The sequence below is a fragment of the Scardinius erythrophthalmus genome (genome assembly GCF_964197995.2).
Source record: "Scardinius erythrophthalmus genome assembly, chromosome: 17".
Lineage (NCBI taxonomy): Eukaryota > Metazoa > Chordata > Actinopteri > Cypriniformes > Leuciscidae > Scardinius > Scardinius erythrophthalmus.
Window position 1 is genome coordinate 28,527,601 of NC_138237.1, and position 14,874 is coordinate 28,542,474.

At 38.9% G+C, this 14,874-nt stretch overlaps 1 protein-coding gene across 2 annotated transcripts; it reads right to left on the minus strand.

Annotated features, from left to right (window-relative positions):
- Positions 1–804: 804 nt before the first annotated feature.
- On the minus strand, positions 805–14,638 carry uimc1 (ubiquitin interaction motif containing 1). 2 transcript variants are annotated; one of them, XM_081390349.1, is made up of 17 exons: positions 14,240–14,638; positions 13,503–13,578; positions 13,271–13,398; positions 12,658–12,912; positions 9,829–10,338; positions 8,802–8,844; positions 7,938–8,032; positions 7,200–7,571; positions 6,826–7,071; positions 6,497–6,558; positions 4,928–5,043; positions 4,790–4,854; positions 4,450–4,678; positions 3,779–3,839; positions 3,576–3,684; positions 2,540–2,588; positions 805–2,414 (listed from the first exon to the last, which is right to left on the minus strand). In XM_081390349.1, exons 1-17 carry the CDS (start codon positions 14,342–14,344, stop codon positions 2,212–2,214), a joined length of 2,724 nt encoding a protein of 907 aa, XP_081246475.1. In that variant the 5' UTR covers positions 14,345–14,638; the 3' UTR covers positions 805–2,211. The 2 variants fall into 2 exon arrangements, with proteins under 2 accessions (XP_081246475.1, XP_081246476.1); XM_081390350.1 differs by having other exon boundaries at positions 13,039–13,398; positions 14,240–14,567.
- Positions 14,639–14,874: the final 236 nt, after the last annotated feature.

The following is a 14,874-nucleotide window of genomic DNA, read 5'->3' on the forward strand; positions in this document are numbered from 1 at the left end:
CAGTTCAGCCAGCTAAACAAATGGCTAAAACCAGCCGAGACCAGCTAAAACCAGCAGAACACCAGTTTAGCCAGCTAAACAAATGGCTAAAACCAGCCGAGACCAGCTAAAACCAGCAGAACACCAGTTTAGCCAGCTAAACAAATGGCTAAAACCAGCCGAGACCAGCTAAAACCAGCAGAACACCAGTTTAGCCAGCTAAACAAATGGCTAAAACCAGCCGAGACCAGCTAAAACCAGCAGAACACCAGTTTAGCCAGCTAAACAAATGGCTAAAACCAGCCGAGACCAGCTAAAACCAGCAGAACACCAGTTTAGCCAGCTAAACAAATGGCCAAAACCCCTCTAAAACCAGCCTGGGAGACCAGCTAAAACCAGCTAACTAGCCTAGCTTGTTTTAGCTGTTTGTTTTTTTAGCAGGGATGGTTTATAATCTTTGATTTTTTGAACATAAAATGTGTGAAGTACAGGCTTCTTTCAAAGATTATATGTACCAAGTTTTCCTTATTATTGTTGTATGTGTATCACACTCTAAACCCAAACGTTCTTTGTTTTGTAAGATGAAATGAGGGTGGAGCATTTCCAAGAATTTCTACATAATCATACACATACAGATCCTCTCCAGCAGATACCGAGACAATATTCACATATTTCAGTGTCAAACCACATGGGAACTTGTTTTGAGGCTTTGCAAATAATCCCTGCTCTTTATGTCAGTTGTGTTTATTTAATAAATTTGATTAAATATTTTCTTTATTTAAACATAAAATAATCATAAAACTTATCAATAAACTTCAATTTGTTCACATGAATTTTTAATGCATATAATACGTTTTTTTTTACAGTGTTTACTAATGCATTTTTGACATTTCAAGTGTCAATATTATTAGTTCATGTTTTATGGATGAACATGAATTAACAATGAACAATGTTGCATTTATTATTAACCTAACCTATCTATAAAGTAGATTAATTATGTTGTTACATTACATCAGGAGTACTAATTCATCATCTAATTACATTATCATATATACTGCAACTAATGCATTAACATTGAGCCTTATGTACTAAAATAAAACAGAAAAAGTGTCATTAAAAAAATGACATGTTAAAAACTTAAATGTATTGGACCTTGAAAGTTTTCCCATTTTATTTTCCACTGCAGATATGGAGTGCAGAAAACTTGCTCTGTCCATACTTTAGGACATTCTCACATAACTGGGTCACAATTTCAATACAAAGTGTCCCACAGAGAGACGTCACCCCCTCCCTCACTCTGTGACATACATTCCTCCTGTTTCCCTCCATATTCTCTTTTCTTTGAGGACATTTGCACATGTGCAGGGGGAAAGCATGAAAACAGATCAATTCTTCAATCATAAGCTGAATTTTCACCTTCATTACTTCAGTCTTCAGTGTCACATGATCCAATATGCTTCTATATGCTGATTTGATCCTCAGTTATTATCAATGTTGGAAAAAGTGTGACGGAAATATAAAAGAAATTACAATGAAGTGCTGTATCATACGAATTCCACAAGATGGCGCTGCCACCCCACAAATCAAATTACATTACACAATACGAAAAAATCACACGCTGCTTATTCCAAACCTATGATCCTGAGTGTGTGTGTGTGTGTGTATCCAACTAAAAAGAAACCACAATGGCGTATTAATGTTGCATTACTTCATTCCTTGTGGCTTAAATATTTCTAGTCAACCTGTAGTTCATCAGGGCGGAACACCAGTGCAACATTAACTAGCATGTTTAGAGAAAGACAACATTTCTGTAAGCCCTTAAAATATACCCAGCACTTAATGGTACGTGGTAAATATTTGCAAGCTTCTCAATGAAAATGTAAAGAAAAGCTTGCTGTAAAGGTGCGCTCACAAAAATTTCGATGAAGCACCGCTCAATTTAAAACCAAGCAACTTTCTTTCATATGCGTGGGGAACTTTTTCTCCCTCATGTTAAACTCCGATCGTGAACTTTCACTGAAGAAAAGGGCGCAGGCAGAAGTATGTTTGATAGGTTAAAAACAGACACTTAATATAAACGTCATGAGCTGTCAATATCATTTAATACACATTTATAACACAACAAAGGCTTTAAATATATAAATTTGTGCATTTTTCATTTTATAAAAAGCCATAGAAATGGAGAGGCATTGAAAAGCACAGACACCAGTGTTACCTAAAAGCACGTCGACACTATCTTTTGAATTTTCTTTTTCTTGAGAGTCTTAGGCTGTTCTTAGAGAAGTCAGTAAGGCAGTCGGTGTTCTCTGATCGAGGACTGAAGGTGTTACTGGGACAGGAAGCCATCGACGAGGAGTCTACGCTTTCAGACGTCCCCGTCATCGCAGGATCGGCAAGACCGCTGGGGACATCAGATGGTCCAGGTTCATCACCGCCTGAAAGTGAAGAATTAAATATAATAAAAAGCCTCATCGCTCAAGCTTTATTGGCATATACAGCAGAAATCCAATCAATATGCAAATGTATTCAATAAATGTAAATGTAAATCAATATTACACACCTGTGGGTCTCCGTTCTGTCCGCTCCAGAGCAGAAAGTAGGCCGTTTTCCTGCAAAATCACTACAATAATGAAACTCGATACAAACACAGGGCTCGACATTAACGCTTGTCAGGGACGAGTGGATTTTTTGGAGGGGCAAGTGAAAGAGAGTTATAATTGCCCGACCGGACAAGTAGCCTGATGAAAACGGCAATAACAAAATAACTAGGGAATCACCAAATTGCGAGAACGATTCTGCATTCATTTAGCATAAGTGCCAATTGATAGTGGATAATAATATAACATTTATAATGTACTGACGGTAACCAGGTTGCGCTATCGAGGCGAGGAGAAATGGAAACAAATGATCGCAGCACACACACAAAGAAACTCAAAATGTGGAGTTTTTCGATTTATAACATATGATACAGTTAAGCAACATCACACGACCAAGAGTGTGAATAACACTGATTTAACATGACAGTTCAATAAACAAGTAATTCATATTAAGTCACTTCGATTTTAGACGGTTGAGTCAAAGATTCAATGACTCATTGAACGAATCGTTTGAATTAATGACTCACTCATTAAGACGGTCACCTGCCGCCACCTACTGGCGGTTTAGTGTTTAAAAGTATCATTCTTTCCAACATTTCTTATTTGTATATTCAACAAAATGTTTTAAAACAAATCTATTTAAAGCAGTTGTAATTTTTTAGTGTAAATTATTTCATTTGATTGGTAACAGCCCTATGGTGTCTTTTATTTCTAATTTAATTTATTGATCAAATTTAAGAATTTAAAATGAAAGATAAAGCATATATTTATAAGATTAGAGGGAAAAAATGCCCTTTATAAAGCTGAAAATATCATAAATATGCAGATTTAAATATGTCAATGCTGAATATTGCTTCAGAATAAATAATATTTACAACACAAAAAAATAAAAATAAATTAAGACAATGTCGAGCCCTGACACATTACAAATCCTTTCAGAGAACGCAAAACATTTAAAAATGATGAGTAAGCATACTTGTTTCAGTATGTAACGGTCACCTGATTAGTTCCCGGGTCTTTCTTTTTAAAGCACGACTCAACATGTTCTGTATACTCCTGGGGAGAAACCAACTCCTGACACAGGAAGCACTTCTCCATCTCTGCTGATCTGTGAAGAAAAAGACCATTACAATGTGTGTCATGTCTTTTATGACACTGCTATTGTAATTTATTCTCAACATGTTCATGTTTGCTTCACCTACTTGCCAGATCGCTGAGACGCCTCTGTTAAATTTCCTCTGGTCCTCTTCCGTCGGGCAACAACTACAATAAAATAAAATATTTCATTTCATTGATTGACCTTTTCCACAAATATCTCACAGACAATAGACTCTATGCACACCGACTGCATATGCACTTCCACTAAAATCTCATGTCTAATTGATATATACATTTATATATTAATACATTATTAACATTTAAGTATAACCATAACGTTTTAGTAATAAATCCCAGAAGCGTAATACCTTTGATGTGAAGGTGGATCGGATCAATGCTAATTTGTCCTGTTATGTGACACTTCCTGAAGATTTAATTTTGTGCTAAATCTCCATACCCTGCACAGCACCGGAAGTCACGATGGACACTGATGTTAAATGTGCATAGAGTCCATTATAACAATCATAATATTTGCATAATGAATACGATTGATCTTCTTCCCTAGATCTATTTGCTACAGAGCTGCTTTATAGCTGAATTGAACTCATTTCATACTCACAGTTACTGAACGGAGCTGAATAATCGCAGAACTGATTTCAGCTCAATAATGACTTTACTATTGTCTTTCATTTCCATCACTGAATCATTATTTTCCTGTTTAACCCTGCTTTGAAACGATCTGCATGGTATAAAGCGCTCTGTAAATAAAGGTGACCTTGTGATTGTTCTTCCTGCTGGTCTGCTTCTCCGTCACAGAAAGCTGCGTGGATCTCGATCCTGCTGAAGGGGAAGAGTTTAGAGCACATGGGACACGCCATCCTCTGACCGTGAGGAGGAGCAGCTTCTGCTGGATTGATCTCCTGCTCCATCATCTCCTCCGCTGCCACAGACGCACCATCTCCCTCCTCCACCTCCATCACCTCGCTGGCAGCGTGAGACTGGGGCTGTGAACCAGGGAAGCTCTCTTACAATTACAAGGTCCTTCAATCTGCTTGTAAATAAAAAGTGTATTTCTTTAAGGATGCTGCGTGTGTGTTTGTATAGTGCTACTGTACCTGTGCGGGACTGGCGGGACTGGTGATCATTAGCTCTGGTGAGCTGTTTCCAGTCATCTGAGTCTCTGTATTCACATTCAACCGAATTATGTTTATGCCACAGGAAAGGCTTTCATCATCTACTGAGGAGTCACTTACCTGGACAAACTATGTCATCCTCGTCACAACCCTCATGAGTCTGGGCTTCCTGTTCCTCTTGCTGAGCTGGACCCTTTATTTGAGTTTCATCTGAAATATCCCACGGAGTTTTCTTCCTGTCAATGAGATGCGATACGACAGCTTTATAATACTTTTATGATGCTACTTGTCCATTTTTAGAGCTTCAGCACCATCCACTTCATCACTTTTGAGTAAATCTTTCAGTTCTATGCCAACTATTCCTTCAAATACTGTATATGTGACCCTGGATCACAAAACCAGCCCCCTAAGTCGCACGGGTATATTTGTGGCAATAGCCAACAATATATTTTATTATGCCAAAAATCATGAAGATATTTTGTACATTTCCTACCGTAAATATATAAAACATTTATTTTTGTGAGTGAATGCAGCACAAACATAAATGAACAACTTTAAAGGAGATTTTCTCAATGTTTCGATTTTTTTGCACCCTCAAATATCTCGGCCAAATATTGTCCTATCCTAACAAACCATACATCAATGGAAAGCCTATTCATTCAGCTTTCAGATGATGCATAAAGCTCAATTTAAAAAAATGTACCCATGTGACTGATTTTGTGGTCCAGGGTCACATATAAGAAATGAGAAAAATAAAATGGGTACATATGCAATAAAACAAATGTAAATTATATACAATACATTTATATTATACTATGATAAATTTTTTCTTTGATGAACAGGAGGTTCAAAAGAAAAGCATTTATTATATAAATCTTAAATAAATGAATAAATAAATTAAATATAAATCTTTTGTAACATAATACATGTCTTTTTAACTTGCAGACCGTATATTAGACCATACAATGCATTACAAGGCATAATTACTACATTGAAAATACTTTTATAATGCATTCACATAAAGGCTTTAAAGGAGAACTTGGTAGCTTTTTTAACTTAATAAAACTGTCTAGAAATCATTTGGATGGTTAAACAACCTGTTCTGGTGATATTGGTGACTTTCCCCGCTCCCCCCAGCGTTCCCAGGCGGAAAACCAACCTTGCAACTTGTTCACTACCGTCCCGGCAAGATAGAAATTGGAAGTCTTGTGAGAAGCGAAAGCGAGAACGAGAACGAGCGCGAAACACAAATTGCTTTACGGCAATTCGACATAAACACACACGCATTTATGATGTATTACCAGATTACCCACCTCAGTAGACATAGCTCCACGCGATACAGTTGGCTTGCTCCGATCAAAACAAACGCACATGAGCAGCGGTAGAGAGGGGGAGGAGGCTGCCGCAAGTGAGTTTTTTACGACTGTGTTGTGAAATATACGCCCCACCACAGCTGTAGGGGGAGCTCGTGGGGAAAACATGCGACAACAAAAGGGAAAATCAGCGAAGAAGTGACTAGAGTTCGCTAGAGTTGCCGAGTTCTCCTTTAAGTAAAGTGTTACTGATGAAGCCTTTTTAAATGTGGTGCTGACTGTGTGCTTCTGACATAAGCATAAGGAAAAGAGTTCTTTCAAAGGGTAGAATGTGTGACATAATTGGTGGAAACACCAGAACTACACGCTATTTTACCTGAAAGATCTATTTGCAGCTGCAGTTGCAGGCTCCTCTTGGCTGAGGAAAGGGCTTTTTTCCTGTTGAGAAGGCAAACAAGATATCAGCAACAGGTGCTGTCTTTGTTACAGTCAATAACTGGAGTGTCATCTTGTGGTTGATGATGGTATTACACAAAAAAAAAAAACCCTACAAAGCTACTTGGAGCCATGGATCCAAGCAGACATGCTGAAATTCTAGTTCTGACAACAAAATCAGTTAATTTCACATGACACCGACATCCCTAGATCTAAAAAATCACCCTGATATAGAGATTACAGTAATACCAAAACCAGTAGACTCACTACCTGCTCATCTTTTGTCTCTGGAGAAGACACGACTACGTATGTTTCGTTCTGTCCTCCCTCAGCCTCCTCCTGTGACCCCACCACAGACCCCTGCCTTTCTTCCTCCCTCGCTTCTTCTACCGCTTTTCTGTTCTTTTCCTTCCCTCCCTCTTCTTCATTCTCCTCCTCATCCTCTGACAGCTGAGGAGCTCTGTTGCGCTTCCATCTCCTCCCACCGAAAGGCCTCTCCGAGGACCCAGGCAACACCTAAAAACACACAAATGTATCATTTGGCAATCTTGAGGATTGAGGAATATTCATAAGGAAAGCTGATCAGTTTCAGATTGTTCCTATAAACGCTGTAATGTGACGTTTTGACAGTTGCTGTCACTCACTGGCTGCCCCCAATCTGCTTTGCGCAGCAGCTTTCGCTGGGCCTCCTTCAGGCTCTTCTCGTACACCTCCATCTGACACATGATCACACGCGTGTACTCGTCCGGGCTTTGGCCCATGGGACAGAAAGGCACTCCCCAGTAGTAGGAGATCGTGCATGGTCCTTTTCCCACTGAAGTACGTGTAGGTTTACGGTCAGAGGTTTGGGATTCAGCACCTTTGGACGCTCTTGAGTCATCCTCCAGGACAGACCGAGACGTTTGTGTGTCTTGTGTGGAAGGATCGAGGGTGATGGTAGCTGAAGAGATACAGGACTGGTTTGGAGAAAGCTTAGGCCTGATTGAAATCTTCTTGACCGGGCTTGGGAAGAGAACCTGCAAATGACATCATTTTCCAATTCTGGTTAAACCTGGATGTTTACATGTAGCCATTGGAATATTTTTGTAATCAGCATATTCCCAATAATCTAAGACATGCACATATTATATTTTTTGGACATGCACTGATACAAGTGAATGTTCATTTATGTGGATATTTTGACCCAAAATTCTGAATACAGGCATTCGATTCGAATTTCTAGAAACCAGAACATTAGCTGTAACTGGTTATGGCAATATTGTGCTTATAAGGGGCTTACATAATCGGAATACATTCAAATACTGATTATATCCTTGTGCATTAACATGCAGTTGTTTTAAATTTACAAACTGTTAACTTTAAAAGTACCGTATCCTGCCTACCTCTTCACTGCCATCATCTTCCTCATCATCATCATCTGCTAAATGCAAGACCATGTGACTGGTGATTTCATTCCAAGACTGGTTTGGAGCTTTTTCTGCAGATTAACACATGATGAAATGATTAGGGTGAACCCAAGTGTTCAGAATCACAGATATTGTGCACTACCGTTCAAAAGATTTTTTGTTTTTACATGTTTTTGAAAGAAGCCTCTTGTCAGACTTCTTACATATGTTTTTGTAGGATTCGTTGATAAATAGAAAGTTTAAAAGTCCAGCAATTATTTGAAATAGAAATCTTTCCTAACATTACATGTCTTTACGGTCACTCTGTATAAATACGGTAGAGTATGTCAATAGGAGCTTTTCAACTTTTATTTAAATTTTTTTTTTAAAAAGGCTGAATAATTGGCCTTGCTGAATTAACATTTGTATGGAACCATCGCACAGAGAACCCAATAACTTGTCAGGCCCTGTCGGCAGGAACCAAACTCGCTCTGTGTGGTGACGAATACTACAAAACACAGCTCAGTCTTGCAGCAACAGTGGGTCAACCACACATGCAACTTGAAGTAAATGCTTTTCTATTGCCAGAACTCACAATCAAACTGCCTTACTTCTATACTCAACACTAAGCACTTCGTTTGACATGACAATACATCCCTAAAGTACCACTTAGAAATGAACTATGCAAGTTAATCTATATTTGTGTGGCAGCATCAGACAAAGATGGCAAGTTGAAAATTTTAAACTCTTGGTTCTAGGCCATATGTCTCAGAGTAAATAGAGCAAACAATGCCAGTATGGCCACAGTAGAGAGGAGGAGTGTAAGAAACAAGATACCAGTGTCAGATTTTACATTCTCACCCTGAGTGGTTTGATCCTCCACTTGCTTTTGGTCAGGAGTTTTCTGTTAAAATGATAACACAATAGAGTTAGAACACAAATAGAGATGATAGATAGAGTCAGGGACGTTCAATCTCACCTCTGGAGATCTAGGGCGAATCCCAATTCACATTTTATGTATCCTATACAGAATGAGAACGTATGGGTAACATAGTAGGTCAAGGGTTTTACAGATACTACAATATTTCCAGAGATTTTTACACATAAGACCCTCTTGGGTAGCTCTCCAAAAGCAGAATTGTGTTATTATAAGTTAAATCTCTGAAATAAAAATGATTAGAACATGCATTACAGAGGAGTAAGGCCTGTTGACACCATGGACGATAACTATCCACACACCAATGCAGAATAACGTTCTGCTTCTGATTACAGAACGATTTTTAAAACTATATTTTTATTGTTATAGTTGTCATCCTCGGTGTGAATTGGCCTTTAATCCAGTCAAAACCTGATAAAATAGAACTAGTCTTTACAAAAAACATGTGAATTGGATTAGAATGAAGCTCTCTGAAGAATATACACACTAATGTTCAAATGTAAGGGGTTGGTGAGACTTTTTAATGTTTTTGGAAGAAGTCTCTTATGCTCACCAATACTGCATTTATTTAATCAAAATACAGTAAAAACAGTATGATTCTGAATTTCTTACCATTTAAAATCCACTTTTCATTTCAAACGTAATAATAATTTATTCCTGTGATGGTAAAGCAACATTTTCAGCATCATTACTCCAGTCTTTAGTGTCACATGATCCTTCCATCATTCTGATTAATATGCTGATTTAGTGCTTAAGATACATTTTTTTGTGTTAAATGTTAAAAACAATTGTGGTACTTAATATTTTTGTGGAAACCGTGATACATTTACTTTGCTGTACAAAAGAACAACATTTACTTGAAATACAACAAAAAAAATCATAGTAATCCCAAACGGTTGAACAGTAGCGTAACTGATAAACATCTACACAGTTTTAAGCTGTGCTACTTACACTTGTTTCAGTGACGTCTTCATTGCTGTTTTCGGGCACACATTTGGGGCTTGATTTCTGGGATCTTCTAGAAGGTGAAAGGCACGAATCTGGATCTGTGCTCAAACCTTGGCTTAGCTGTGGTAAAGGAGTGTCTTCATCAGGTATTTGAGTATCATCTTCCTTCCCGTTAGCATTTGATTGGCCATCTTTGTCCTCTGGCAGATCCCTTGTTGGTCTGAAGCGATCCTGAGTGTAAACGGGCCATTTGGAAAGAGGTGAATCCTTCTGTGGGGACAGAAACCTGTCAGCGCAGGTGGAAGTGGCAGTGCTGTCCTCTGTGTGAAAGTTTATCGAGCCTGCGCTCCCCGGGATGAGTTCCTGACTCAGTTTCTCCACACACACTATAGGCTGGCGAATGAAGCTGCGATGCCTGGGGAAGACAGGGGACAACTGGGACTCTGAGCGAGATTTGAAGAGCTCATCCTCCGGAGTGTCTCTGATAACTGTCAGTTTATCTGAGGTCTTGTCCTGGGAATATGCATCAACATGTGGGAAACAAAGGGGAAGGTTAATACTTTTATAATTAAAGGGATAGTTCACCCAAAACTTTAAATTCGTCATTAATTACTCACCCTCATGTCGTTCCAAACCCGTAAGACCTTTGTTCATCTTCGGAACACAAATGAAGATATTTTTGATGAAATCCGAGAGGTTTCTGAACCAACTATTGGCAGCAACGTCATTGCAACTTTCAAGACCCAGAAAGGTAAAGACATTAGCCAAGTTTCCATCCACTTGTCAATCGAATTATCTTAAGTTCGGTAAAAAAAACTCATGCGAATAAAGCTGGTGAAAGTGTGTTTCCATCCAACGGCTTTAAAGCGAATAAAAACCTGTGCGTAATGACGTCACATGCTGTTTTGCGATCAAATTGGTATATCGAATTGATTTGAGACATTTTAAGGTGTTTCCATTAATTTTCGCACTGAATCGCACAACATTCAAGCAAACATTTGTGAACAAAGTTTTGCTAGACAAAATGGATCGCACCATATAACGTTTCCATCAGCGTTTATCGCATAAGCCGTATATCGATCAAGATAAAATCCGATGAGACCGAACGCATTTCATTTGACTCGATATTCATGAAATTCAATCGAATTTTACTGTTTCCATAAGGCATTTTTCATTCGATATCACTTACTGTAATTCGGATAAAAACGTGTGGATGGAAACATAGCTAATATTGTTAAAATAGTCCATGTGACTACAGTGGTTAAAAAATGTTATGTTATGAAGTGACAAGAATACTTTTGTGTGCAAAAAACAAAAACGACTATTAAACAATTTCTTCTCTTCTGTGTCAGATCTCCTATTTCGCTGTTCGCGTAGTGTAAACAGTGCAGCGCTTCCGGGCCGCCTCACTATTGGCCGACGCTGGTCACGAGAGCACCACAACACATGCGTGTGATGCTGCTGACGCAGGAGCTAGTATAGCCAATATTGAGACGATGTTCTGACGTAGAACCAGGAAGCGCTGCACTGTTTGCACTACGTCAACAGCGTAGGAGAACGACGTGGAAGAGAAGAGATTGTTGAATAAAGTCGTATTTTGGTGTTTTTTTTCGCACAAAAAGTATTTTCGTCACTTCATAACATTAAGGTTGAACCACTGTAGTCACAGACTATTTTAACAATGTCTTTACAACTTTTCTGGGTCTTGACAGTTGCAATGACGTTGCTGCCTATGGAGGGATCAGATTTCATCAAAAATATCTTTTAGAACGGTTTAGAACGACATGAGGGTGAGTAATTAATGACAGAATTAAAATTTTTGGGTGAACTATCCCTTTACCCCTTTAACTATATATGAAATAAAAGTCCAAAAACTGTATTTTTAAATGAACCTTTAGACCTTTTTTTGTTGTGTTGTGTATCATATACAGCAAAAAAGGCCTTTTACTTTGCTAAAACAGTATAAACTATGAATCAGATGAAAGAAGGTATATAATAGATTGCGTACAAAAGCAAGGTTGAGATCATTTTGACAATTTAGAGGCCTTGGAAATTTGTGTATCAAATATGATACAGTAGGCTTTATAGGGTTAAAGGAACACTCCACCGTTTTTTGAAATAGGGCTTATTCACCTTCTTTCCTACATTTAGATAGGTGGGCAAATGCATTTTTGTCTCAGTGCATGCATTGTTTTAGTTTGACAGGGTCGGCACTAGCTTAGCTTAGCATAATGAATGGAATCCTTTGTTGCCAGCTAGCATGTCCTGAGAAAAAGTAATATAAAAAATAAAAAAAAACCACCTAATTACTTCCTGTGGCCTGCGTATTCACAACGAGTACAAATAGCGATGCAGATTAACACTAGGCGATTTCCTAGGCAGGTATTGACTTGGGACTATATTAGGCGGAAGCACAGGCGAAGCACTGCTACTTGGGCGCAGAGATATCATGCCCAAGTAGCAGTGCTTCGCCTGTGCTTCCCCCAAATATAGTCCTTAATATATAAGTCAATATCTGCCTAGGAAATCGCCTAGTGTTAATCTGCATCGCTATTTGTACTCGTTGTGAATACGCAGGCCACAAGAAGTAATTAGGTGGGGGTTTTTTTTTTATATTACTTTTACTCAGGACATGCTAGCTGGCAACAAAGGATTCCATTCATTATGCTAAGCTAAGCTAGCGCCGACCCTGTCAAACTAAAACAATGCATGCACTGAGACAAAAATGCATTTGCCCACCTATCTAAATGTAGGAAAGAAGGTGAATAAGCCCTATTTCAAAAAACGGTGGAGTGTTCCTTTAAGAAGAAACCCCATTTCATAAAAACTAACCTGAGAGGGAGCAGGAGTCTTGGAGACCTGAGTTAAACTCCTCGATGAAAGTTGCGAGGAGGTCACCTGTGACAGATCAGGCATTTCTAGCAGCGGACTAGTCTTTTCCCTCTCATTCTCGCTGTGTCTCTGATCTTGCCTGGGGTAAGACAGCTTTCGTCTCAAGTGCAATACTGTATTTGCTACATTCTGCTGTGGTTGACCTGAAGAGCTGGCTGCTTCATCCTGACCCTCTGAGTCTTTTACAGCGCTCTCCTGCAGAAACACACACAGCATTTTTGATTAATGCCATTCTGCTCTTTTGGTATGAGACTTGTGACTTGTGAGACTTAAGGATGGAATCCACTACACATTTGCACAGACTTCATCGCATCGACTTACATGTACCGTCATGTTTAACTTTTACACAGGTTGACACAGTTCCTGAGGTCTTATAAGACAGCTGTGACATTTTTTGGCGGCGCCGGGTTGGTAGATGCACCGGGGACCTGATTATAGCACTTAAACACGGAAAAAGTCAGATTTTCATGATATGTCCCCTTTAAAATCTGTTCCCATTTTTAAAAGTCGTGTAGTGGATTCCAGCCTTTATGAGAAAAAGTGTTTCCCCAACATGAAGACTTTCTTCTATGGCTTTCTGCATCTCGTTGTCTTCCAGCTGTCGTCTCTCTTCGGCAGCGCTCTCCGCTTCCTGAGCGCTCAGTCTCATGGCCAAGAGCAGCATCTCTTCTTCCGTCATCTCTGAAATTTCAGAGAATTGAGGCACAGAAGGGTCTGAATGAGATGTACGCCTAATATTTCAGGCACAATTTATGATTTGTTAAGAAAATCTTGAGTTGCGGTACCTCGTAGTTGGGACTCGTTCTCTCTTCGTCTCCTCCGGGATGTCCGAGAGGACCGTTTAAGGGGACTATCATCCTCCTAAGGATAAAAAGGTCAAATCTAAAGTCGGTTTATTGTCATTTTATTCCTTTTATTTAAAATGAACCACAGGTATGTATAAAAATGTCATAGTTATAAAAATCGCATGAAGCGGAAGTTGCAATTGTCCTTTCTTCACTATTGTGACGTATATCCAAGTGAAACGGCTTCTGGAGCAAGAAGAAATGTAGGGCGGGACTTGATTTTGTCCATGGGAAATTGATGGTTTGCTATTGGTCAATCTCATGTGAGTGACAGGTTGTCCTGCCCTTACATCATCAGAGAAGAGAAGTTGTTGCAAGAGGGAAGGGAAATTATTTTGATTAAAGATTACAGGGGCACATTTTTTTTTTTTTTTATGTTGTGCATTGAATCTAGAATGTTTGGAAAAACAAAAACAATACATTTTGCTATTCCATTTGGTGACTTTACTGGCATTGAAATGAGCACAACACAACACAGCCAACTGAGCCAATACTAAATATGTAACGTTAGTACTAACAATGTTTAGCAGAAACAGTTATTACCATGGTATTTCTTAAAGGAGAAGTTGTTGTTTTTCCCACTTAACCAACTCTCAAACCTTTAAACGAGAACACGAGAACACACACACACACACACACACACACACACACACTAGGTGGTACACAGTACACAGTACCTCTTGATCAGAATCAGATATGACCAGGGTCTCCTCATTGTGCTCCACTCTGCTGACTTTAGCTCTTCTTCCGCTTTCATCCGATGTGCGCTTCCGGCGGGGCATCCTGCGACCTCAATAACATTAATTTTCCCTCTCTCTAACTTACACACCTTTTGACACGCTCTCTGAGGCGCTACCTCAGCTAACTGCTCAGAAACTTCTACTGAACGCGTTCAATGTTCATATCAGGTAATACAATGTTAGTTCGGCTAGTCAAAGGCTCGAAAAACAAGGATTTCAATTCCAGGAAATTTTCACAAGCGACGAAACTAGAGTCACGTGAGCCAAGAGAGACCAAGAAAGACGTTACGTCATAGCCGAGAGCGCGCGCGCTGGATCGAATCATTTCCGTGAATCGGTTTGTTTCAAAGAACCGGTTCAATGATTCTTTTACGTCATTACGTCGCCGCATGACGCTGAATTTTAAATGTACAAAAAATATATAAAAAAATAATCCATGGGTTCTCAAGACATTTAACAAAAAACGCAAATGCAATAATAAAATACATAAAAATAATGAAATTAAAGGACATTACAAAAATAAATTAATTTACCAGATATTTTTAGGGGATTTTTTATAGACTCAAAATAAG

Coding starts and splice junctions, on each gene's coding strand:
- uimc1 (XM_081390349.1), bottom strand. CDS start 14,344: ATGCCCCGCCGGAAGCGCACATCGGATGAAAGCGGAAGAAGAGCTAAA. Junction 8,033..8,801: donor GGAGGATCAAACCACTCAGG/GTGAGAATGTAA, acceptor GTTAATCTGCAG/AAAAAGCTCCAAACCAGTCT. Junction 2,589..3,575: donor AAGACCCGGGAACTAATCAG/GTGACCGTTACA, acceptor GTGATTTTGCAG/GAAAACGGCCTACTTTCTGC.